The 26941-nt window shown below is 43.7% G+C and overlaps 2 protein-coding genes across 2 annotated transcripts; one reads left to right on the plus strand and one right to left on the minus strand.

Annotated features, from left to right (window-relative positions):
* Positions 1-18665, plus strand: TVP23A (trans-golgi network vesicle protein 23 homolog A). The gene is given in 9 exon segments (XM_086472832.1): positions 1-37; positions 6815-7124; positions 7239-7407; positions 7409-7497; positions 12052-12196; positions 13142-13231; positions 16283-16408; positions 18075-18204; positions 18607-18665. Coding segments are annotated over 9 exon segments (1155 nt in total).
* A 1088-nt stretch (positions 18666-19753) lies between these two features.
* Positions 19754-25426, minus strand: NUBP1 (NUBP iron-sulfur cluster assembly factor 1, cytosolic). The gene is made up of 11 exons (XM_086472891.1): positions 25393-25426; positions 25141-25242; positions 24915-25051; positions 24598-24666; positions 24032-24064; positions 23182-23272; positions 22701-22855; positions 21491-21601; positions 21266-21368; positions 20466-20549; positions 19754-19895 (listed from the first exon to the last, which is right to left on the minus strand). Exons 1-11 carry the CDS (start codon positions 25424-25426, stop codon positions 19843-19845), a joined length of 972 nt encoding a protein of 323 aa, XP_086329017.1. The 3' UTR covers positions 19754-19842.
* Between the last annotated feature and the right edge of the window lie 1515 nt (positions 25427-26941).

A 26941-nucleotide genomic window follows, 5' to 3' on the forward strand; every position in this document is an offset into this window, starting at 1 on the left:
ATGAACACCGCAGGCGAGACATGGGATAGACCCCAAGGTAATGCACTACAATGCTGCCGGTCAGACCGGCAGCTTCCCCAGAACATAATTTTCTCAGGTGCGGTTAGGAACTCAAAAGGTTGGGAATTTCCAATCTAGTAAGTGTAAAGACAGATTAGGGCCGCAAATATTTGAGGTTGTTAAGAATCTGACAGAACTTTGGACAAGCACTCTCAGAAGGCTGATGGAGCAAGGCAGGCTGACTGAAAGACCTGTTTAGATGACTGCATTGCAAAATCTGATAGACTACCTTCAAAAGGCATTCCTGCAGATATGACCTTGTTTTCTACTTTCATTAGGCTGGGATATCCAAGTTTACTGCCAGTCTGCCATAAACATTCAATGGAATTCTTCTGTTTCTTTAAAATATTAGTTAAAAAAAATCATAGCTCTCACATCTTTGGCTTAGTGACAGAAATAATAGTACCAACACTAAAACATCAACTTTTCCAGCCTATTTTGTGTGGTCCAGATTCACTGTTGTGCCAAGCAGACACAGCTACCACAAAGCTCTCTGTGGAGAATTAGGCAGATATATGAAGACAAAGACACAAAGCTATTTTCAGCAGCAAGGTATCAAGTATTTCCTAAACTTTCTTTGTGTTGATAGGCCCATATTTAAACTATGAATTCCACCACTTTTTTCCTCACCTGAATACTTGTGTTTCATTACTTTCACTGTCACTAGAATCATTGTGCTATGGTACGTGCTGGAACTTTCTTAGAACTTCCCAGTGAAATAAAAACCTGAAACAACTGAAAATTAACAAAATATTGCTGGTTTAGCAATATTTTACTAAAGCACTGCTGATTTATAAGCATGCTGTTCTCTTATTACACTATTTTTACTAGTGCAAGGTATTTCACCAGGAAGCCAAGGATGGAGTGTGAAGTGTTTTCACCTGCAGCTGGCTGCAGCTGCATGCTCTGCAAGCATGCCACGAGCACCAGGACCTGCAGCAACATCCAGCTGCTGCCTGGCCTACAGACGGAGGAAAAAAGACACTGAGAAAAGCTCTTATTCCTTCCCTCGGTTTTCAAGAAGTCTGTGATCAACACAGATGCACAGATCTCTTAACAGTAGTTTTGGGACAGACAGTGAACAGTATTTATCTTGTTAACAGAAGGACACGCCATTTATCTACAGACGAGAGGAGGAGAGAATTCATATCCTTTCTGTCACCACCACTGGGCTTCATAGAACTAGTCCAGTAAACTGGTACTTTAGGGCATGTGACAAAAAAAGCCTATGTATACTGGTGCATTGGAGCATGTGACAAAAAAAAAAGCGTAATTCCCCTTACGCTGAAATAAAATAGAGCAGAATGGGAAACAGAATACAAATGCAAACCCAAACCAACAAGGAAAAGGACGTGTGCAAAACCACAGTCTGTGTCAAGTTTCAGAATGATGGAGGCAAGAAAAATGGGCAAAAATACTACACTGACAGTTGAAGAAACCACGTATTTTAGGGGCTTCCCTACAGCATTTCTGATTTTTGTCAAGTCAGACAGGCACCAGACACAAAAGACTCTAAAATCCACATCAGACCTATGTAGCTCTACCTTTAGCCACTTGAATAAACCAGCACTTACCACAACTTTCATTCCAGTAGCTGTGCCATTATTCTTGTAACTGCGGACAGCAAATGTGCTATCGCACACATAGTCACACCGCCTTCCTTTTCAGGAGCTTCAGGTTCATGTTTCTGCAGTCCTGCAGTGTGGTCTCTGGGCTGCTCTGCCACAGGGTAGGGGAACTCAAACCCTTCTGCTGGAGCTGCTCTACCCTGCATGAAGATTGAAAGCCAGACAGTGCATTTTCTGTGAGACAAACAGGTTTGAGCCCTTGGCCTTCTTCCAAGGTTCATTTCAGTATTTTTAATTGGTGATTATTTATAGATTTTAAAGATGTGTGGATCATGAATTCAGGCCCATTCACAGCAGAAACAAATGCTTCACCCTCCACTTGGGGAATCGGGCAGAAGAGCTTTTATGGGAACAGCCACGGAGGCCTCCAGCACAGCCCAGAGCTTCCTCCTCTTCTAAGCTGGGAGGTTGAGGCTTGTCACCTTTCAGGTAGCAGGGCAAATTGTGGTCTCTTCCTCAGCACAGATTCCATTGTAAAAGGGGCTCAGAGACCACAGACATGAACCTTGCTTTTGGTTCTGCCAAAAGAGGTTGGGCCCCTGCCTCTAGGAGAGGTTCAGAGCTGTGTACTGCACATAGAGTGAGTTATCCAGCAGCATCTGCTATAGCTTGTAAAGAACATGCAGTCAACGTGCCAGACCCCGTTGAAGGCACCTAATGTTCCTGAGGCCTATATGAGGGACCTAGCTTCCTAAAGACCAATCCTGAGCACCTCTACCTCTTTGTATGATTCAGGCCTACAGAAACAGTACGGATTTTAATTCCTCAGGCACCCCTTCAAGTTCTGTGTGATGAAGCACCAACAATTTTAGGGAGATGAAGCTATTCAGTGAACTAGAAAAAAATGTATTAACGAATTAAGGAAAGATACTATTGAACAATAACGCTGCAGAAGCAGGGACCACAGTCTGCTTCACAAAAATCTGCAGGTCAAAAGAATTAAGAACTGTAGGTACAGGTTTCTCACTTCATTGCATCACTGGATTAGGAACCCTTTCTTACTTATCTTTTATGTGTTTTGTCTATATGCTACTTTTTTTTTCTGATAAAGTTAGTGCCTTTACCACCCCACTGGTGAATTTAGAATAAATAAGAACAACAGGTCCAAGCAAATATAGCAAAAGCTGCTTAACCACAGCCTCCTCAACAAAAGATGAAGTAGCATTGTCAGTGAAAGCAGTGGCTGAAGAACTGTCCAGCCAGCACCTCAGGGATCTGAATAAGACTATGTAGATATTACTAGCAGCGAGAATAACTAATAATAAAAAAGCTAATGAATAAGCAGCTTACAGCTTTTATAAGCAAGTTCAACTTTTATTTTTGCAGAGAAAACAGTAGAAGAAACAGTACCAAATTTTTCATATTAACCTCCTGTTATACTAAGTTTCTCAACTGCTTGATAACCCTTAGGGTCTTCTATTTAATAGGCTTAATTACTGTTATATGATTTTTTTTCCTCCAGCAAGCCTATAGAGGACTGGCTTAAGTCAGGAAAGGTATTGGATACTTGTGTGACTCTGTACAGGCCTTTTAAATTCATATAGGAAAGGAGGAAGGGACCCCAAGCACCACTTCTGGTGAAATCAGAAGACTGCCACTCTGGGAAATGCATCCTATCCCTGCTTACCACAGTGGATCTATAAAGTCACTTAAACCAAACTTTTGACAGGTGTCCAAACAGCCCAAGTTCCTTATTTCTGGAGTTCCCAAATTGAGAAATAAGAGATGATTTGCAGAAGTTACAAGTACCAAGAACTGCAGCTGAGAATGACTGAAGCTTTGAACATACCAAGAGAGATATAAAGCTAAACACACTAAGAAGTCTGCATCCAAATTCTGGGAAGCAATGCACCCCAAGCTGGAAAAGAGCTGTTACTTTGCTTTGGTCTGCCTTTGTTTTGGCTGTTTCCAAGTGACCACTGCACAGTCTCAACAGAAAAAGATACTGAAGTAAACACATTAATAATTGCAAAGCATTTTGTTGCCCAGGTAACTGCACTAGAGATTCCCACAGCATGAGTTAAATAAGGCCTAAAGCCACACATTGAATACAGAGGATAAAATAAGCTATTTCATAAAAATATGTAATGTTCTTTTGATTTTTTCTAACTGAAAGGAATACAGATACTACTGCACTTTCTAGAATCAAAACCAGTTACTGTGCAATAATGCGTATTTATACGCTCTTGAGAGACTCAAAAATTATTTTAAATTTCTTTAGATACAACTGAATTAAGATTCAATACAGGATTTTTTGTTTTGTCTTGTTTTGGGTTTTTTTTAATCTCTGTTTATATTTAGGGCCCAAACCTCTTCAGCTTTGACATATCTTTTGGTTACCCATTTCTTACTGATGGCAGAATTTGATCTCTACTGAGAGTATATTGGTACATATGACCCAACTAAAAGACATTATCCTGATCTGTCAAGTAAATGCTGTGGCTTCTCTCCTGCTAATACACAGCTGCTGATTACAACAATTCAGGTATGTACAGCCAAAAAATTCCACAGAAATTGGTTCTGGGCTAAAGCAGGCAATCATCTTTTGCAAATTAATTAGAAGGCAATGCTATTAGAAAGTTTTTTATTTAATACCTTCTCTAATTTGGCCTGTCTCCTAACCTCCAACAAACCCTTTAAATGTATCTAATGCAAGTGAGGCAAGAGTTATTCTTGGATTAACAGTATTTTCCAATATTCAGAGGAACACTTAACTGTAAACACCACTGAGAGATACTTAAACCAGAGCAAGAACTGTCAAGTTTTTCAAAATATCCTTGTGCAGTTTACAGGGCAAGTCTCTGATACATGCCAGTGCAAAATTCTGGGCAACATTCCAAAGAAAAAGAGAAATCAGATGACTTCATGTTAATCACATGAACAAAACACCATATTCGTCTTGGAGGAGGTTCTCTTTATTGCTGAAACAGAGCGCAAGTTACTCATACCAGCCTTTGACACTGATAGTGCTTTACAATAGAAAGGCCATTATTTGTTCTGGGGAGACGATTGCCTGTAAAGTAACGGCACATGCACAGCAGCAAAAGATACAGTTTTGAACCAATTTATCAATATGTTTCAGTCAGCAATTAAATATATTAATAATATATTTCATAAATGGTCAAGGTTTTCCTGTGTACAAACCTGAAAACCAAACCACACTTTATAAATTCAGTGTAACGACCTTTACATTTTGTCCTGTTGAAGCAGTATTTGAGGACTTATGTCACCTCTAGGTTGTTGCTAATTTTTAAAATGTTCAAATAATTTCTAGTTAAATCAGAACACTGAAAAAAATGTTGAAAACTGACAGTTTGTTCTGTGAAATCCTAGAAAACACTGGAAACTTCTAATGCGGTTTTACTTGGATATATTTATTTTAAAACAAGGAAGAATGCATTTCTAATAACCCTAAAATGAAGAAATTCTTAGTTTGACCAATGATTCCTCTAGTAACCAAGGATTCCTTCTAGCTCTTAATGTGCTCTAAAAGAAAATGATAACCCATACAATACCTTGAATAACCACACAACATAATTAGACACAGCTTTTTAGAGAACATTACTAAAACTATCTGCATGGTATAGTGATAGTCTTCTGTGGGATTATCTAATAGAGTTTGTTAGGAAAACAGATAATCCCTACAGTGAATCAGTGGAGACAAGCACTGAAAGGAGCGAAAATTAAAGAAACATTTATCTGTTTTAAAATCAAAAACCAAAACACAGGTTCTGTTTCTTTTTTAGTTATATCTTTATATCTCTAATGAAAGTTATCTAATGCTGTGACAGGCTAATTGTCACCTCTCCCATAGAAGCATCTACTGTTTCATCTGATAAGGAACACACAGTTATTTTTGGTGCCTTAGAACAAAAATGCAATGGCTCAGACAATACAGCAACATCACAGAATTACTAAATTCAAACCATCAGACTTGCTGGCACAACTGTGCTGAGAAGTGAAAGAAGAGCCGATGCAGTAGTTGAGATGAATAAACTGTAAATCAAGATGTGAGACCTCCCTCCACTGCTTAATACTGCTGTCAGTGCAGTTCCGGGAGCTGCTTCTGAGTCAGAAGCTGGTTCTGAGTTATCGTCAATATGCTGCTCGTAAGCAGCAGCACATGTTGATACAGTAAATGAAGTAGAGGTCAGCTTCAGGTATGCACAGAATTATTTAGTAACTGCATCTCATGACTGCTCTCAAAGAGTTTCTATCTTTAGGAGTGAAAGCCTACCTAAATATTTTAATATTGTAGGCTATCATGAGCCATCCCATCAAATTACAGACTGTCTATTCAGGTTTTTTTAGTGCAAGTCTGCTGTACTTACTGACAGACTACACAGCATTGTTTTAACACTACCAAGGCCAAAACATGACTACCAAAACATTAACATTATTAGTCATAGATTACACCCTCCCTCCCCCAGGCAATTACTAATCCTATTAAGAACAGCTTTACAAGTTTTTCTGATGCATTAGGTATTGTCTTGCCCTAATAACAGGTCTCGCACAAAGCTATTTTCCAATTTGTCTTTAAATGTTCACCTTAGTAACTTCTGTACTTACTCAACAAATACACCCTGGTTTAGCTAATGTTTTAGGAAAGCCTAGGAAGTTGCTATTTTGCATGCTTATTTAATGCTAGTAGCTAGTCGGATCTACAAATGACTATGATTTATCAGATCTTCCTTGATCATCCACTTCACACTTAGCTGACTAGACTATTTCTCCCCATTACTGTGAAATCCTTACCCATATCCTGAAGCTCAGCTCTCTCGTTTCACTTCCCTACTTCACTACCTCTGCTGCATAATCCAGCTGCAATTTAAACAAAAGCAGGAGACATCTTTAGCCAAAGGGCTGAGTTACCGATGTGACACCAGCAGCACCTCTGCAGCGTTGCAGCCGTTCCGGACTGCCCCCCAAAAGCTGTGCTGTGACAGGGGCACAGGGCCCGCTGCGAGGCAGGGGACAGCACTCAGGATTGGGCCCTGCACTGACAGGACAACAGACTGTTGGTGTCAGCCGGAGCCCTCAAACGAGACACGCAGGTGTGCACCGTCTTTGTACACGTACGGTCCCCCGTCTCTGCTTTTTCCTTTTGGGGTTTATCTTCACCTAAGCTGTGTGGTTGGTGAGGAAGCAGCCGCCGCCAGCAGAGCAAACATCTGACAACGCTGAGCAAAGGGCTCTGGCCACACCGAGGGCTCTGGCTCCTCACGCCTGCAGGGCGGCCACCGACCGCCCCGGCCTCGGCCAAGGCAACCGCCGAGAGCCGAACCGCCGCGGGGACGACGGCGGCAGCCGCAAGCACCTCAGCGACACGCACGCCAGGCGGGAGGCAGGTCTCTCCGCTGGGGCCCGCATTAGCACCAGCTTCACTGGGCTCGTCCAGCCCCGAGGCGCTGCCAGCCCCGACCGAGCGCGGCCCGGGTGAGGCGCAACCCGCCCCAGCCTCCGGGCGACAGAGAGTCCCACGCTTCGCCCCCCACCCCCCCGGCTGGGCAGGGCCGGCCCTGCCGCCGGCTAGCCCCGGGCAGGCGGCAGCCCGGACCCTTTTCCCCGAAACACCTCCCGGGCCCTGGCAACCACCGCGCCTGGCAACCGGGCTGCGGGGCCGGGCGGCGCGGCGGAGGATGAAGCAGGTAGAGGCGCCGGCGGGCGGGGCGGGCGGGCGGTGGCGCGGCTCCCCCGGTCCCTCCCCGCTGACGGGCTCGTCGCCGCAGGCGCTGGTGGACGACACCGAGGATGTGTCCCTCGACTTCGGGAGCGAGGAGGAGCTGGCGCTGCGGAAAGCAAAGATCAGGTGAGGGCGCGGGGAGCGGAGCGGGCCCGGCCCCGGCGCGGAGGCCTCAGCGCCTGAGGTAACCGGGCCTGGGCAGCCCGCGCTGCTCCCGCTCGGCTGCTGCACCGAAACACAAGACACTCCATTTAAACGCTGAACTCCCATTTTTTGCAGGGAGGGCGGTCAAGCGCGGGAGCGGGTAGCCCGGGGAGGCGCCGCCCAGGAGGCGCCCAGCCAGCTGCGGCCGCCGGGCTGGGGCAGGCGAGGCCTGCGGCCCTGCCGCCGCACCGCTCTGCCGCCTCAGCGTCGGCCTGCCCTTGGAAACGGAAAGTTTATGTACCCAAAGCCAACATATCACCGAAGGAAAAAAAACCCAAACCAAAAAACCCCGAACCCAACCAACCAGTATTTTTGTTAGAGCCAGAGAAGTGGAGAGAGCTCCCATCTTCAGCAAAACAAGTTTTGCAGCAGAGTGCTCTGGCATTGCATTGCACAGCCGGCTGAAGGGAAACAGCAAGTTATTGGCAGTAAAACTGCCGTGTTTTCCTACCACAAGATGGGATGTTATGTGAAATATAGTATTTCTTATCCTTGTGGCTGTTACCTAAGAAAACCCAACCCATTGATCTATCTTATCTGTCAGGTTAAGCAGCCTACCATTACGTTACCAGAGGCGTCATGCTGCAGCTTTGTCAACCCCCAGGTCATAGGCAACAGAACTGTTGTCCAGTCAGTGGCTTTTGAAGAATCTCCAGTCAAAGACTGTCAAGGGAGAAGTTTTGCGTCAAAAGGAATTATACATGTGCATGCACTCATCAATAATGTGTATAATCAGCTTGGATTTGTATTGCTTTCTTCCCTTCCACCTTGCCCCAGTTTACTCTGGTCCATTACAGCGTTACTATTTCTTGTAGGCATAAACAAAAATAACATTTGTGTTAGGCTTAGCATCTCTTGTCTGAGAGGCACAAACAAGCAATCACATAGCTTTACAATACAATTACTGTGTTTTCCCAGTGTCTGGTGAAGCATTTCCACCCTTACAGTCCATCGGACTTTGCAACTACATGAGTCAGCCATGATGAAAGGCTGATATTCCCTGAGTTTCTTTGTTTCTGTGCTTTAGCAGCAGCACACATTTGAAATTAATGTTTGTATTTTGGTGGAGTCTTGGAGAACATAGCCTAATGGATTAAACTGACCTGGGAAATACAGTCTAGGAGCATGTCTTGAGCACACGAACCACAGATTCAGTCTATGGGACCAGACTAGACTTAGTGTGAAACCACCCTGAAAAGTTTGTAGGAGGTCCACAGCACCAGTTACTTCACTCTAGAGACCTGTTCCTAGTGGTTCACACTACCTGGTAACATAGACAGGCAAAGTATCAGTAAACTATACTATTAATTGATCCGCTTTGTGCAGATACTTATTTCAGTAGAGACTACTCTTCTTTCTTGCCCTCATTGTGACAATACTATAAGATAACATCATACTGAAAAATCTTCTGCTATAGAATACAGAAATGAAACTCCTTATATTGTTTACACAGAAGTTTGTTTTTATATTTCTGAAAATTCTTGTTCAAATGAGCCTGGAACATGCCCATGTGCTGCAAAATTTTCTTGTCTTATTAGAGGGCATAACAACACGTTCCAGTCATTTGTGTTTAACTTTATTCCAACTTCATATATCTTGAACTTGGTTAGCGCTTGCATAAGGTATGACAAGCTGTGCTTTTCCTATTCTCCAAGGTATATGCAAGTGCTCCTTAAATGCAAAAGGTATGTGGATAGTGATTTAGTTAGTGGCTACTTTTATAAAAAGGTTAGGAAAAAGGTAACTTACACCATCCTTGCAGATCCTTGCAGTACCAGAACATTTGCTCTGGAATAGTTAGGAGCATATGATCACTTCTTTTTCAACACAAGATGATGAAGCCAGAGAGCCTGTGTTCAAAATTTGCCTAGATATATTTGAAGTACCAGACAGAGGTATAAAAAGCAGCATGTAGAATGCTGCTGTGGCACTTCTGAGCCAGTCCTGGGAATGATTCTCCTGTGGTTCAGTGGTATACGATAGGGTTGACCCAATTTGATTCCTTAATATGGGATGCAACTAAGTTTGTAACAGCTCATTCCTATCCTAATAGGCATCATGCTTGCAACTGAACAGAGGTGATTGTAACCAGATGAATGGTAATCATTTAGCCTCAGGGCTCCAGTTGTACACTGCATGGAGGTTTAGATGCAACAGGATAACTAAAAGTCCAAGCATGCGGGTTGCTATGCTTTCAGGAGCAAGTGTATGCCAAGCAGAGCCAGTGCAGGGTCTTAATTGCCTTTATCCTGTATTGGATTTGAATCAAAAAAAAAATAAAAAGAAAACAGTTATAATGTTTTAAAGACTATACTGTCTTCCATTAGTACAAGAAATCATGGTAGTCTATACAGTGATTTCTTAATGCCATCAGATTTCTGGAAATCAGCTTTTAAAAAAGTTTTACAAAGTACAATTGAATTCAATATAAATGCATTGGCTTAAGAAAAGCTTTGAAGTTTTTTTGTTTCAAAAAGGATGCAGATGGTTTAGCTTCAGGTTTTAAAAGACAATTTTATCTATCTGGGATTATCTCCTTATTAAAAATTGTTTGTATATGGTAGGACCTGTAAGTTTCAACTGATGGCTGTGAATTAAGAAAACACATTTGTTCTGTTCAGTGAGGAAGTGAACAGTTTACTTGCTGGATTCCGTGAGTTTCAGGATTTTTTTGTTGTTTGTTTTTAAATCATACATAGGTGGACATTTTCTGAGATTGAGGGAGTTGTCCAAAGACACGTTTTGATATATCTCCATATTGCTCCCCTAGGACAAGAACCTGCAAGTCAGTGTCTGTGGCTTGGCTTGCTGGATCCTTGCGAGATGACTGGTGCTCCATAGTCTCAGTAGAGTGTTTAGCGCTGTAATAAATGTGAGCCTCTTGCTCATGTGCTGGGTTTTTTAGTGAACATCCTTCAAAGTTTGATACTGGAACAGATTCAGTGTCCAAACAGTCATTCATCATCTGACTTCCAAAATGAAACACTACTTCTCCAAAGTCACTTTCACACTTGAAGCATTGATACAGTTGTAAAAGCTCCATCCACCCCCACACAGTTTAGGGTTCTGATCTATGAGTAGCTTGTGTTGACAGAAGGTACCACTTACGTAATGAACTCTTGTGCCTTCTTGAACAAGATCAAGATTTGGAGTAGCAAGGCACTATCTGTTTTTGACAGTTCACAGTATTCCCTCCACCACCCACCCGCCCATGGCAGAAAAAGCTCCTTTCACTTGAAATGTCACATGTTTAGTTTTAAGTCACAAGAAGTTTTGGGAAAGTTTGAGGTTAGCCTGGGCATGGTCAGGAGTAAATATAAGCTACAGCTGTGCATCATTCTTGCTTCTCTAGTCGTGTGTGTAGTACCACAAGCACAATATTGCCATTATAGAACAGATAATTACTATAGCTGTTAAACAGGTATAGAATAATAATTTTACAGTAAGTATATAGATATAATAACTATAATTAAAATCTAATTATAATCCAAGTTTATTATAAACAATTTTAGTTGTGTATATATGTATCGTTTTGTTATATACAATAATAGAATAACAAATTTGATAGCTGGTTAATTATGGCCTAGGCCATACTACTGTTAATTGTTTACAGAGGTAGAGGAGCTTAATGAGAGAATCATTGACTTAAAGTTCTTGTTCATAATACAAGTTTTATCCACTCGGCTTCAAGGGAAGAAGTTAAATGCAATAGCCTCAGATTGTCACTTTAATGAACACAGCACAACTGTGCAGAGTAAGTTTTTGGACTTGGCATATTACCCTGAGAATTGTACTGTGCTCATGAGTGCATTCTCCAAAACCCATCTTGCTGTACAGGCCAATATTCCATGCCATATAGTTACTTCTTCCACTGAAATTCCCCTTTATTTTGTTATGGACAAAATTTAGTTTGATGAACAAAGCACAAATATCTTGTGGAATTAAGGAACATTCATTCATAAGAACTGTTAGATTCCCAAATCACGCTCCCTCTGTAAAAGGAAGTGTTTAGTTTCAGACATTACATATGAAGGTTCATTTTGGTTTATATGCAACAGCTTTTTTTTTTTTTCCTAAATTTTTTTTTGGTTTCAGAGTTCCTGTTCTTTTTTTCAAAACAGTTCTGAAAGGCATAAGATCTGTCTCAATTCTTTTGTGCCTTGCAAGGCTGATTTATTTCATGAAGCGATGAGGATTTTAGGGTACAGTGTTGAAAACCACCACTGAATTCTTTCATGCAGTACCAAAGAAACTTTAAGAAAGTTTTTACAGAAACAACACATTCCATCTTTTACCTTTAGATTGAAGGTTAGCTATTGGAAATACTATTGCTTTGATAATGAAGATATACACCAACTCATGAAATAACAGCAGCCACAAACCAAAACACCATGATAGACTAGAAATAGTTGTGTTATTGCATTGTTAGCAAATCCTGGAACATTCCTTCTTGTGCTCTGTGTTTTTTTTTCCTAGGCACCCATTGGCCACCTTTTTCCACCTGTTTTTCCGAGTGAGTGCTATTATTACCTACTTGTTCTGTGACTGGTTCAGCAACAGCTTTGTTGCCTGTTTTGTCACTATTCTCCTCCTTCTATCCTTTGACTTTTGGTCAGTTAAGGTAAGATGACCCTGAATAATAATTACCTTTGAAAGTGTTTTGTGTGCCATTAAATAAAACAAAAAAGCAAATATGTATCTTGACTAAAGTGACAAAGACATGGTAATCTGTCGATTTACTAAATGTCAGCCCATTTTAATTAAGGTATTTACATATCTTAGAGTTAATATTTATCACCATGTTCTCTGTGGCTGATGGGAGCTACTAATATGGTGAGAAAATTGCTTTGCCATAGGTAGATTTGTTTGTATGCTTTCTCCCTTAAAAAAAAAAAAGAAATAAAGCAACACTGGCTTTCAGTAATGGATGCCAAAGGATGTCCAAAGCTGCAATGCTGTGCCCCGCCCCAGCATGCAGAAGCTGCAGGAGGCTCCTGGGAGCCCAGCTATGGCACCCGTGCCTTAATCACGCACAGGCAGGTGGGTCAGACCAGCCCAGAATCCTGGGGGCTCGGCTTGTGGAACAAGGCTTCTGTTTTGTAGAATTGAAGCATCGATGCATCTCCCGTATACTGAAAACTTCTAGTGTTCATCCAGGGGCAGAAATATTTTCTTAATTTGTTTGCTTGATTCCATGCAGCTTACTTGCTTATAATTAATCTTCCAATTTTTTTCAGTGTGGTTTTTATTCAGTTCTCTCTTACTGAGGAAATCTGGTTATTCTCCAATTAACTGACTTATAAAAGATACATCATATTTTCTTACCTAAATCAATGCTATTGTGCTAATTATCATATTACAAGAGGAGAACAGGCCTCTAAATTTGTGGTAACTCATCCATCCTTAATGACTGTTGTGCTCAAGCTGGCACAGCTTCTGGAACTAATTTTAGTGTTTGATAAAAGAATATGATTTTCAGACATGCTTGTCTTTTTTTTTTAAACAATGTTAGTCTGACAGGTGAATTATGTAACTAATTAATGCAAATAATTGTTTCTGTCACTAGAATGTGACAGGAAGACTTTTGGTTGGTTTGCGTTGGTGGAACCAGATTGATGAAGATGGAAAAAGCCACTGGGTGTTTGAAGCAAAAAGGGTAAGTGTGTTAATAAAAGTAAACACAGGACAAACAGAATCCATAGGACAGCTTATAAAGCTGATACTAAGTCAGCTAAAGTAACAAATAGAGCACCTTTTAGCAGTTACTGTTTATCCAGCTCCTACAGAAGATAATGCAAGTATTCCCTTCCAGCATCCTGGATTGTCACATACTGGAAGCACTTGGGACAAAGCTGGTCTCGAAACATTGCCATCATGTGCATCAGCAGAATAAATATTCATAGGATGGTACTATCAGTATGAAATGTTTCTAGTAGTTCTATTTTATTTTCTAGTGAGAACATCTTGTAATAAACACATCTTCCCATAATTAGTCCCAATGCAGAATCCTCTCCAGGAAAAAAAAAAAAAAAATCTATGTTGAAAGCAACGATGAATAGTTCAAATTCATTATTTTACAATAAAGATTTTATTTGTGCTCATGCAACATGGTGGGGACCAGAACCCGGATCACAGAGCACTCTGGTACTGCTGGTGCTTGCCGGGACACCCTGAGCAGAAAAGCTGTACGTGGCCCTTGGTGTGGCTGCCAGCGACGAGGCTGCAGCTCTTTGCCTTCACTCGCTGACATTCCCTCAACGGGCCCATCCAGCAGGAGCCTGGCAGAGCGACACATCAAGTGCCGCTCACCAGGACGTTCCTCTCAAGCCAGCCCCTGGCTTGAACACCACAGCCTGGGGCGCGCAGGCCTGGGGTGCCCCCTAGCACCCTGCGGGCACTGCAGCCAGGGTGCGGAGCGGGGCTGCACGCCAGCAAGAGGGTAACACATGTTAACGTTTGTCCTGTCATCCAGCTGAAACCTAAAAAGGGAGTGTAGGCAAGCCTGCATGGAAGTGGAGAAACTAATTTCTTGGTTCTGTCAAGTCCAGGCAGTAAGCGAGAGCTTTCTTAGCACTGAAAAGCAGTGGCAGCCACAAAATGACCTCCTGCCCTCAAAGTGACTGCGAGATGAGCAAGCCTAGTTCACCTGGTACAGTTCCTCACTTCTAGCCTAGCAGTACAAATTTGACTCATCTGTATAGGCTACAGCCTTCCAAAAACTCTGGCAAATAGCAGCTTGATTAATGTGAAAGCCATAGTACCAGGAGAAGGAACATAGAATTAGAGTGGATCGTATTTTTGTCATGGTTTATCTATGAGAAATACTTTGTCATGGTGAGGTCCTGGAGGACACGCAATTCTCTTACTTTCCAGAGTCAGGCATTCCCCAGCTCCTTTGCCAGTTCTCCAGCAACTTTTTAAGATCTCTTGCTTTACAGATAAGTTTGCATGGAAATATTCCAAGTCACTCACCAACAATAAATGGCAAATTCCTGGCGGGCTGCTGATGCAACAGAGGTTCACCATTGAAATCCTGTCTTCTGCTGAGGTTGCTGGAAAAAAAAGCCAATCATTACACTTACATTATAATTCCCATCTTCTTGGGGGTGACTGCAGCCTTTTGTAATCTTGCTCATCAAGTTAACTAGGTCTTTTAGGTGCAGAGTTCTCAGGTGTATTGACTTTTTTCCTCTTAAATAGTTAGTGCTAGTGCAATGTCTCTGTTGGGTCATTTGTCAGTAATTGGAGATACAAGTGATTAAACCCTCTTATTGACTCAGAACATCTGTTTTTTTCTGTAACGGTGATGTCATAGAACATATTCTCTTTTTCATAGAACATGAAAAAATTAAAGACTCCTTATTATTGCATCTTTCAGGGCTTTCTTAGGCAAGATGGAGTAACTTAACTGTATTTACAAGGCGGATGCCATTGCCTGCCTCTTGGTGGATGGATGGGTGGATGAGTCTTACTTTTACAAGGAGAATTCAAGATACTGAAAATGAACTAAAAGGCTTTTCTGTTTTCAGAGCGGAAGTGTCCACAGGGTTTTCTTTTCCAGTTGTGGAGCTTGTATTTCAGAAGCTAGTACTAGTCGGGGTTGAGTGGTCTGAGGTTTGGAGTGAGATTTTGAATTCCGGTCTCCTAGGAAAGGTCAAACCTTCTGAACAATTCTCTCTCTCTAGTTTCTTTCAAGTGTTAGGAGTTAACATGAGCCTTTCAGTGTAGATAGAGATACATGAGCTGCGCTGACCTGAAGAAATGTGCAACCAGGGCTTTTCGCAGCCTGCCTGGAGGTTTTTTGCTCTCCCTGAAGAACACAAAGAGCACCATGGAGAACAGTGCCTCTTTCAGAGAGAGGCCAGCAGTTACTGTGGTGTCCAGCACTAGTATTACAGAAGAGGCTGGTTCAAAGCCACAGTTCTTAATTTATGGTATATCAGTGGACTTCATAAGCAAAATTGAAGTATTTGTTCACATAATAGAAAAATAAGCTTCACACAAAGATTTAAGTGAAGCTAAGATACTGTGTGTTTTTAGGAAAACGTATGGAAATGGGCACTGTTAGGAGAATTCCTTTGTCTGAACTGGGACCAACTGAGAAATCCTGTGAGGAATCTTTATAGTTTGCTTGTTAGCACTTGCAACAGCTCACTGCAATTTCCATATCAGATACTATAGCCTTTCTGATACTGGACTGATTTTTTTCTCCCATACTTTCAATTTCTGGACAGGGCACATGTCACGAATCTACACTACAGACAGCGAAGTACTCGCACTAAAGTTCTGCTTGTAACACTGTCTTCTGTTCCACACTTCTCTAAGGCCTTGGTAAAGTTTGCATCTAATGTCAAAGTTAACGTAGTGTTTCTGAAGTTTAAAAGCAATTGGCAGTGTAACAGAACTTTGACTTTAAAATACTACTAATCTGTAGTGTTAGTGGGAGCCATCATTGACAAAAGGAATAATTACCTCATTTAAATGTGAACAGAGACCAGAACGTTTTGAAAAGAAAATGCTGTGACATACAGTAGGGCAGAAAACTTGGCATTAGCTACTTCTCTTCTTATTCAATCTTCCTTGTATGCATATAATAAGTGAAATTTAGGTAAAGAAGTAATTTTTTCCATTCTTCCTCCTCTGATAATTTGTTATTTATTGTGGATTTTGTCTCTGTGACTAGTAGTTTCAATAATTTTCCTTCTAGGTGCCTACAATAGCTGCCTCAACCGAAGCTGAAGCTCGAATCTTTTGGCTTGGTCTCATTATCTGTCCAGTTATTTGGACAGTGTTTTTCTTTAGCACCTTGTTCTCCTTGAGGCTGAAATGGCTGGTAAGTCTGGGGGTACTTAGAGCCCTACAGCTGACAGACGATATTGGTAGAGGGGAAACCCAGACCCGTTAGTTCTGCAACAGTCTTTGAACCAAACCTTCCAACAGTACAAAAACACCACTAACAAGAAATCACGAGGAGTTTTCTGCAGTCAAGCCCTGCACTCTGGAACAGAGTAGTAGTTTTTAGCCCCACTTCTGCTAGGTTATCAGATGTCAGCTCCTTCATCTAACTTGAGAACCTTAAGTCGTTGGCAAAATTATGGACTTCTTTTTAACTGTAGCAACTTACTTTTCCCCAGCTTATTTCAGTCAAAAGAAACTAATAGGAGAGGACAAAAAAGGAACCAGTGGTGCTGGTTTTCAGGTCTTCACATCTCCTTGGGACTTGAATGTCACTTCCTCTTGAAAGTAATGATTTTGGATCTCTGGTACCATTCCCTTTTGAAAGAACCAGTATCATAGTGCTTAAAACCTTGATAAATTGAGCTATAAGTATGTATTATATAATTACTGTATTTATAAGCCATCTACTCTAAAAAAAAAATTACATTTTTCTAAATGCAAGAGGAAATTTATCCAACATACTGCATTTTGTTAAGATATTTTCTTAACCAAGAAATCTTCATGTTTTCCCCTGTAAACATGAAGTGCCACAGAATTAATTTTGTCAAGTCCCTAGCCCTGCTAAGTACAATTTCTTAATTCAGTTTGAAGAGACAAAAAGTGTCTTGGACATGTGCAGATACATAACCAGTAACAGCCAAGATTACGTTTTATTATTAAATGAAACAGGAAGTTCAGCTATGGGTGTGAGTCAATTGCAAATCATTAACCGCTTTCTAATGCCTCAAAAGGCAGAGCTAAAGAAGCAATAATTAACATTAAACCAGTGGTCTTCCTCCACAGCTCCACCTCTATTTGTGAGAACCAGAGATTGTTTGCTAAACTAAGAGCTGGCTGGAGAAGGAGCCCTAACTAGCACAGAGGCAGATTGCTCAGGTGCTTGTAAAAGGCAAGTTACACAAACAAAAATACAATAGTTTCCAGGAAACTGTTTCTCAGGCTGAAAAATATTTTTTTGTAAATTATTTCGCTAGTCATTCAGATGGGTTCTGCCTGCAGCTAAGCCTGTAGCACCAGAAAAGGATCTAATTATTTTCACTGCCCGTTAGTGCTAGATACTGACTCACATCTATCAATGCTCTTTGTAAATCTCTAAGTTACGGGATCTTATTTTTATAGAAAAGGCATTTGTCAGCTAAACAAGCCTGTGGGTTTACTATGCATGTGGTGCAAAACTTTTAGATAGAAATCACGCTTTAAAAAAGTGATTTTGGAATCAGTTGAGTAGGTCCTTTTTGAAGTGAGTGCTTCTAGGAAAGCAATGAAGTCTTTCAAGATAGAGAATGACAAAAAAAATTCTATCGGTGTTTTGATAATTTAGAGGCATTTTGTAGAAAGGAACTATTGTGTTTAAGTTTGACAGGATTGAATCTCTTTGAAGGTCATTTATTATTGGAAGGAATGTCCCCTTCTTACAGCACATACATGTATCTAAGTAGTACGTATACTCACACACACACATATATATATATATATATGCTACACTTACAGTCTATATATAGCAGCATATTTGTCCCAGCTGAACTTTTGTTCGTCCACAGGCTCTTGTAATAGCTGGGATCTCCCTTCAGACTGCTAATCTGTATGGCTACATCCACTGCAAGTTAGGGGGACAAAAAAGCATCAGCAGAGTAACTTCAAGGCTTTTTGTCACAGCAGATGTTCCCAAGAGTAAGTACGGAGCTGGTCTGTCAGCTACAGCCGCTGACCTGCCTCACGCTGTTGGTTTGGGCTCTTGCCAGGCCTTGGTTCCTGCACTGCCTCCTGGCAGGGCTGGCGCGACTCCTCCGTCAGCCTCTCGTGGAACTCGCTCGGAGGGGCCGTACCGGTGTCATGGTGCTCCGGGTTCGGGAGCCGGCTGAGGCTTCGCAGCTGAGCTGCTGCCAAAAGGAAAACGTCCTCTTGGCTGAACTCGGCGCGATGCCTTCTGAGGCATTGCCAAGCCTCTGCTAAGGCACGGCTGGGGGAGCGATCTTCAACCCTCAGCCTCCCACCAGGCTCCTCCCTGCTTTTTGGAACAGATTCCTACATACCAGGTTCTGCTAACCCCCCGCTCCCCTGTTCATTCTACAGGACAGGCAAGGAGAAGTTCAGACCACATCGAAGAACATGGGAAGACAGGCGCTAGATAATCAAGTAAGGAAGAACTAAGAGGATGAGCAGTAAAAATACTCATTTATGAAAGCTGTTTTTCAGTTTTGCCTGCATGAAATAATGGTTTTTGCCATTTGTGTTTGAGTCTTTACAATTCTGAAAGGTTGAGCCTTTGTTACTTCAAAGTGTCATCAAAAAGCGGTTTGTAGAGGCAAACCCCCAGTGCTTACAGGTTATACAGAGCATGTGCTCTTTAAGAAAAGAATCTGTCAACTAACCTGAAACTGTTGGATTATCTTAACCAAGAACTGGAATGTAATTGAAAGATGATGCTCATTTGTTTACTTTTAGAACAATACACAAAATCAAATTGCCTTTCCCTCCTGTACATGATACTAGCTTCTCGCAGTTTTGATTCCTCAATAAAAAGAGGAATTAAAAATCACAAATGGCCTCTTAGTTATTAAAGACACCAAATGTTTATTTTTTGGTGTTCAGGCTTAGGGCCAAGTAGAAGAAAGAACAAAAGTCACGTAGCACATTCACACAGTGCTTGTGTGAAGCAGCCAGTTATATATAAATAGTTAAAAATGTTAATCTTATTCTGATACCTCTAGTAAGTAAAATACTGTGCTTGTACTATAGTTAACTTGCCTGAACTGTACTAGGTTTTTATTTTAAAACTCAATCCAATTATAAAAAAAGGAGGTAATACTACACTGAATTTCACTCTAAATATAGATCTTTTCCACTGAAAGGAAAGATACTTAAATGATGTTGTCCCGTGAGAGCGAGCAGGCGTTACAGCTCACCCTCCTGCAGCAGGCAGGACAAAGCCTCCTAGCAGGCACAGCAGATACACTGGACACACTGCCCCAGTGTCAGCGAAGCGCATTTCGTATTTAGCTTCCCACATAAAATCTCGTATACGTGTGTCTTCAAACCCCAACTTCACATTCAGGTCACTAGTACCATGGCATCGGCCGTGGACTGCGCCTACGCCACACGGAGTGACTCAGTTTTACAGCTTTCTGGCAGACTTGGAGACTACCCGTCAACTACAAGAATCTTGAACTATGGAAAACACTGTGGCAAGAATATTTATATTAAGAATTTATTTGCAATATACAAAAAGAATACAGTCCTTTATTAAATCAAGACATAAGTTACTTTTCTATAATTGAACACAAACTAGGTTTTTATTCCATCCATAGATTAGATAATCTTTTCTTCTTGAAAATGGTGTTGATCACAGTATTCCTGAATTCCTGCCAAGACAGGGAAGAAGTAACACAGTGTTTCAGTTGCACCTCAGGAGTTAAGTTACTGCTGCACCACTCTGCCCCTACTGGCACAAACATCACAAGTTGGGCCTTTATCACCCTGACAGTGGCTTTACAAATTTCCCAGCTGTTTATATTTTTAAACGGCACATCACCAACTCTTTAGGTGGTTTTGGGTGCAATTACAATTAGAAGGGGAGGCAAGAATTAGCCAGCTGTATCGTACTCAGCTACAGTGAGTGCCCCACACAGGCCTGCTTCAGAGTCTTACACCTTGTCTGTGAGCAAGTACACACACGCCTTTTCTGAAAATTAACAACTGAAGTCAAACATTGAAATCAGTTATTAAATACAATTTCGTTATTACTTTAAAAGTCTGTCATAACAGACACCCAGAAGTGAACATAGTACTTGCATCTGTTACTTTCATAATGGCTATGCACAACTGCCGTTGTTATTTGTGGCAGAAAAACACAATTCTGTTTAGCACCTTTATACACTGCAGAAGTGCTCAGAACTGAGAGGATTCGTTTGCACAGTGATTTTCAGGCTTACTTTGAATGATATTCCTGTAAGACGATGTAGCTGGAGACTCGGGTGCTTCAGACAGGAAAGACTGGCCTTTGTCACAGCTTTTTCCTTGAAAGGCAGGAAAAATAGGAAAGCCATGGGGAAAGATGAACTTTCATTCTGCTCTTCATCCTGCTACCAGTTACGCCCTTCCAAGCAGCCACTTGCACCCATTCCTTGAAGAAGTCCTTATGTCAGAAATACAACTAGACCTGCAGCTCACAGCTTTACAAAGGAATACTATCAGCAGAAACCTTCAGTCATTATTTTGGAAGTACTGACCTGTTCCCTGATGTCATTAAATCAAGCATTAAGTGGCAATAGCTAACGGGCAAGGAAGCAAGCCTCACTACCCACAGCAGAAACGGGCTGGCACCACTAACAGCGAAGTTAAAGCACTAGTTTTAATGTCTACAAGATACTGTCCTTCACAGTGGTTATGATTTTCTTCAGTCTGCACTTCCAGGTGATTACACCAAAGAGAAAGACATCTTGTACTGGGAGTGTGATCGTTCAGCTGAGAAGATGTATGATCTGGTCTTAATCAAGATTAAGTTTCAGGCTAAGGAAATGATTCTAGCACTTCCCTCATTTCACACCATGCTGTGCCACAGTTCCAGTAACTTTTGATTAAAAAAAAAAGTTCTATCTAAAACTGGCATTTACCCAAGAGACAAAATGTTTTATATTCTAATTTATCAGTGTCCAAGTCAGGGTCTTCTAGTAATAACATCAGTATGGGAGGAAAAACTTGTTTTAAACATAGTGCAGTAAAGGAACTTTACCTATTTGAGGATCTAGAGGCACTTTACCCAGGAGGGAAACATTTAAGTTCTGGCACATCTTCTCTGCACCTCCCGTAGTCGGGGGAAAGATCTGAGATTCATTCTGGGATGAGATGAAAACTGAGTTAAAATATTGCAGTTTGGAGAACAAGGCATTTTTGGAGCAATGTTTCATGTACAAACCACGTCAAGATACAAAACGCTGTAGCATACAGATAGCCTTACCTTACACTTCGGACATACAAAGCCACTCATGTTTTCCACAACACCTATGATCGGCAGTTTCACTTTATGGCAGAAGTTGATCTCCTTCCGAACATCCTGAAGTGATACTTCCTACAAATGGTAGCAAACACAGCTGTCTTGACTGTAATGTTTTGATGCTGAACCCATTAAGTTACACTTTTAGAAGTATTTTAAAGGAAGTTCATACTGAATTATTACTGCTCTCTTCATACTCTGAGCGACATGAACCCGCGTTACGTGTTCTAGCAACAATTCTGAGTAGCACCACGACAGGCACAACAGTTCTAGCCCACTGAAGGTGGTTCTGTTTTGAAGCCTGACTTGACTCTAGTAAAGATTCCACCCTATTTATGTTTTATCTCCTCTATTAATCTCCTATCTTTAGGTCTTTAAATGTAACTTTTTCACACTTTCATTTTACAGAAAGAGCCTTGTAATTCTCCATAGAGCAGGCAGGGGCAAGAACCACCAGGCTATGCTTGTTGTGTCTTCAAATTAAATCTGAAATACCTTATCATCACCTCAGATTTTTTGCATATATGCCTGACCTCAGTCAGCTCTCCTATTCCCTTCTCCTTCCCTCACCTGATACCGCCCTCACCACTTCACTTCCTTTACTTTTTGTTCTTTCAGCCGTTGTGGAAATAACTACGTGTCTTTTGCTAGTTCGGTCTCCTGTTCCTTCCCAAACCAGACATCAAAACCTACGTTTGAATTTGACATATTTTGTCTTTCAGCTCTCCAGGGGCTGATTTTTCTTTTAAAAATGCACATCGCAAAGCTGACGAGCAGAGGCAGCCGCTACCTCACGTGCTGTCAAACGGTGCACATCTTACCACTTAAAACCTCAACTTCTTACTGACTTCTGGACATGAAGCTGCTGGTAAGTTACAGGTTTGCCATAATGCAAACCCTAACCGTGAAGCAGGAAGTGCAGTGCTGCATTGCCCTTCCCCGCACAGACCATCACAGCTTTTGGCTGTGAACGGCTCAGTGCTTTAGTGACCCACGCAGATCCCTGACTCCCCTCTGACTCGGACACCAGCCAGCTGCAGGCACAAACCAAGACAGTCAGCAACGGGACTTCGGTTCTGTCCCATCACTGCCCTGAAGTCCAACAGAGACTCTAAGCCAAGGACTGGCTTTAACTGCCACGATGCGGCTGCCAATGGAAATTCGGAGCTTGTACCTGAGGAGTAGTGATTATGACAGCACCATCGATGTGCGCTGCACTGAGATACTGCACAAGAGATAAGTGCTCATCTGATGTTCCTGGAGGTGTATCTACAATCAGGTAGTCGATTTCACCCCAGTCCACATCACGAAGAAATTGTTTGATCAACCCTAAAAGAAGGGATAAGAATGGGGAAGAGAGAAAAAAGTATCTCCCTGTATGTCAAATTTTAGGGTCTACTTCAACTTTTATAGTCCAGGCATGCAGATCCTTCTCACTTGTCAACTTCAGTACAGAAATTCTTATTTTCCCCAGGCTTAAAAAAAAAATAATTAAAAATGCAGCATTTGACTTCATCAAATGAGTAAAAGTAAGTAACCATTCACCCATTTTCTCCTATGCCTTACTAAGCCATAGTTGCACTTGTAATGAAACAAGCTCATGCTATTAAGTCTTTGAAGTACATAAATTATTCTTCAGAACACTTGATACATACCATTTTTTTTTGGTCCCCTCCAGATGACAGCATCATCAGGACTACTAAGCAAGAAGCCCACTGACATGACACCTAAGTTTTCTTCAACATACTAAAAGAGAAGTAAAGAAACTCAGTAGAGCAGCAAAGAAAGAGCAGAGAAACCAACTCAAACCCCAGTTTTTATAGAAAAAGCAGTTTGGGGTGATGGTGGTGGAGAGTAATTAAGAAAATAAAGGCAGAGAAGCTTATGCATCTCTGATAAAAGGGCATTAAGAACTACAGTTTTTGTGCAATGCTCACTAACTACATTCACAGACTGAAAAAATCCAGCTGTAGCAAGATTTACAGTGGTTTAGGAAATCACTGGAGACAGCGTACGGATAAAAGCTGCTTTCCCTCGCAGCACCAAGCTGTCTTTTGAACAGCGTACACGCCAAAGGTGATCTTTAAACAACCAACGCTTCTGAAGAACCTTCCCTGTGTTTTCTGAAGATTAATGAGGTTTGTCTTGGGTGTAAGATACCTTTTGTCTGTCACTGAAAAGGTGACATGCCATACAGGATAACCAAAACCAACAAAATCAGGTAACTTCTATTTATTGTCCATAGTACAGCAAACAAGAATACCTAAAAAAATAATATTATATTTCTAAAATAGTTTTATTATGAGTAACAAAAGAAATTTAATGCTCTGATCTATATAGCCTATATCAAGACTCTAGATGTGTATATATGTATCCAGATCTGGATGCTTACATCATTAGGAAGAGAATTAACAGAAGTACCCTCTGCTCCTCCCTCACTGGTTTTTCACCTTAGAAGGCCCAAACAAACCCAACAAACTTTCTGAAACAGTTGCACTAACTTACCACTGGAGACCATCCAGAGCCACTCTGATGAACCTGAAAATCCAAGTGATACATAAAGTCACAGCAGAAATACATACCGAGGTTACAGAAAGTGTGAACTTCAGTCAAAACTGGGTCAAGAGGTATCCTGCCCACAGGTACAACCCTGCTTTATTGGGGCAGCTGAGTTAAGAACTGCAGGAGGGCCAGATCTCCATCAGCAAGTGAGTAATCACTGTTCAACCCTTTCGCAGAAATTTACCTGTAACTTTGTGCGTTTATATAACATTCTAGGGCTGATGAAGAGCATCACGCTAACGTTACTGAAGCTTTAAGCAGTCATGAACATGTGGCTGACACGCAGCAAATGCTACCTGGCAGAAGTGGCCACGCTGAAAGCGCACAACTCTTTTGCAAACAGCATTATTCCACACTTCTCCATCTCACCTTCTTTATTTCCCTAACCACTGCCACCCACACTCCCCAATAAGCAGCCCTTCTGGAAGCTTTAACTCGAAGAAACCCCAAGACATTAATGGAAAAGCAAGCAGAAGCCCTTTAAACAACGCGTTCGAGCATTCCCTCACCTGTTCTCCTTCTAGACCCATCATTTTAGGGATTGATGGCCCACAGAGATCCATGTCCAGCAGAGCAACCTGGAAAACAACCCAACCAGCCCACCCCGCTGCAAACGAGACGGCGCGGGACTGTCTCCAAAGCCCACCTCAGGCCATGAAACCCCCCCGCGGCACTCCACACCCCAAGTCCCCTCAAAACCCCGACGAGAAGGGCAACGCCACCCGCGCGGCCATCCCCGCCTGCCGCCGGCTCCTCCCGCCCGCGGCCCGCGCCCCTCCGCCTCCCGGCCGCAGCGGCCGGCCGGCCGGCCCGCCCCGCAGCCCACCTGCTTGGCCTCGTCCGCCGCCAGCCCGTGAGCCAGGAGGGCGCTGAAGGTGCTTTTCCCAACGCCGCCCTTCCCCGACAGCACCACGATCGTGTGCTTCACGCCACGCAGCCGCTCCCGCAGCTCCGCCGCCTCCGCTGCGGGGCGACACGGCCGCGGTCAGGCCCAGCCCCCGCAGCCCCCGTCCCCCGCTCCTCGGCCCCCGCCGCCTCACGGCCTCCCTCACCCGGGTCCGGGGCGGCGGCACCAGCCGAGCAGAGCCTCTGGTTCGGGCATCCCTGGCAGGCGGCGGCCTTGCCCGCTTGGGCGCTGCTGCTCCCTGGGCACTCTGCAACGGACAACGGCAGCTGCAGCGACACTGACGCCGGCCGGCCGGCCGATCGATCGATCGATCGATCGACCGACCGACCGACCGACCGACCGACCGACCGGCCCGCCCGCCCGCCTCCCCCGCGCCCGCCTCCCCCGCGCCCCTCACCCTCCGGCCGCTGCCCGCCCGCCGCCTCAGCCATGGCGCCCGCCGCTGCGCCACCCCCACCGGGCGAGAATAGGAGAGGGAGTCGAGCGCCGCGCGCGCATGCGCTGTCCGTACCCGCTGCCGCCAGAGGGCGCTCCGCGGCGGGGCCAGGGCCGGGCGGGCAGAGGGGCCGCCGCGGGGGGCGGGGCGGGGCGGGGCGCGGCCCCCGGCGGTTTCATGAGGGCCGCGGGACGCGCCGTCCCCCGTAGGGGCAGGAGGCGGCGGTGCCGTGCCGTGCCGTGCCGTGCCGTGCCGTGCCGTGCCGTGCCGTGCCGTGCCGTGCCGTGCCGTGCCGTGCCGTGCCGTGCCGTGCCGTGCCGTGCCGTGCCGTGCCGTGCCGTGCCCGGGCACCCCCTTCGCCAGCGGCGACACTGGCCTCGGCCCACGGTCCACACGGACGCAGCCGAGAGCCCAGCCCGCAGCCCCGGGACGAGCTCACCGGGATTCGTCACCGGCAGCGGCACGTTTCCGCAGCGGCGGTGAAACGCCTCCCCGAGAGCGGCCTCAGGCAGCAGCAACGCCGGCGCCACGCACCCCCCGCCGCCCCCACCCCCGGGCGTGTCCCGGGAGCCCCCGGGGCTCCTGCCGCCCCCCCGGGCCAGCCGCCCGGCGGAGACCTGCTGCCATGGCGGAGCAGCTGACGTCACAGCCCCGCTGCCACGGAAAGCGTTACGGATGGGGGCGCTTCGCTGTGGTGCTGCGGCAGTTTGACACCCTGGAGATGCCGGATCGGTTCAGTGCCATCGTGCCGCTGCTGTGTGTGACGGCAGTTTGGAACAGATCGCGGTTTGTACCTCGCTGGCGACAATTGCTGTTCAGTTCGTGGGTTCCAGCCTTTGGAAGGTGAGTCTTAACGTGGCCAATCAGCTACTGAGCCATCAGACGGCCCGCTGCATTTGGTCGGTAAAAAGGACAGAAATCAATAATCACTTACTTTTCCAAACCGAGGAAGTGCGCACCAGCTTGTGATGTCATCTGGACCTTATTACTGGCCCCCTTATCCCAACCACTGCTCCTGTCCTGCCTATCCCACGGCTGGTCCTGAGCACGGCCTTGTTTTTTATCACTCAGCACAGAATAAAGCTCTTGATTTGCATTTCATGGAGTATCTAGTAATATTTGGAAAGGAACCAGCACATCCTGGTGTTAAATCGGGCTTTTTGAGAGAAAAATACTGCAAAGTTATCTTTTTTATGAACACTCCCCTCTTCAAAACCACAAGCTTTTTAGAAAGAGCACTCGGGGGGGGGGGGGGGGTATTAAACACAAAAACTTCTGACTAACTGTCCACCTACAAAACAAAACCTAGAAAAAAATCTTAAAATACATTTTGTGAAGGTATTTGAGCAGTTTGGCCTCTGTTTTTTAGTCATTAATAAACAGGCTATTGCCCATTTTCCATTTCCATTTACCTCAGATTAATGCTCCTCACCACTTGATCCTTGTGCAACTTCTGGACTTACCGCTCTGCAATTATCTTCCATGGGAAAGGAATGAAAAAATGTTATGT

The sequence above is a fragment of the Leptosomus discolor genome, chromosome 14 (assembly GCF_034619465.1).
Source record: "Leptosomus discolor isolate bLepDis1 chromosome 14, bLepDis1.hap2, whole genome shotgun sequence".
Taxonomy (NCBI): Eukaryota; Metazoa; Chordata; class Aves; order Leptosomiformes; family Leptosomidae; genus Leptosomus; species Leptosomus discolor.

Bases quoted from the DNA above. Each gene is read 5' to 3' on its own strand.
- NUBP1 (XM_086472891.1), bottom strand. From the start codon at position 25,426: ATGGCTGAGGCGGCGGGCGGGCAGCGGCCGGAGG. The intron at 23,273-24,031 runs GTAAGTTAGTGC...CTTCTCTTTTAG, and splicing joins GCTCTGGATGGTCTCCAGTG to TATGTTGAAGAAAACTTAGG. The intron at 21,369-21,490 runs GTAAGGCTATCT...ATCTCATCCCAG, and splicing joins TTGTATGTCCGAAGTGTAAG to AATGAATCTCAGATCTTTCC.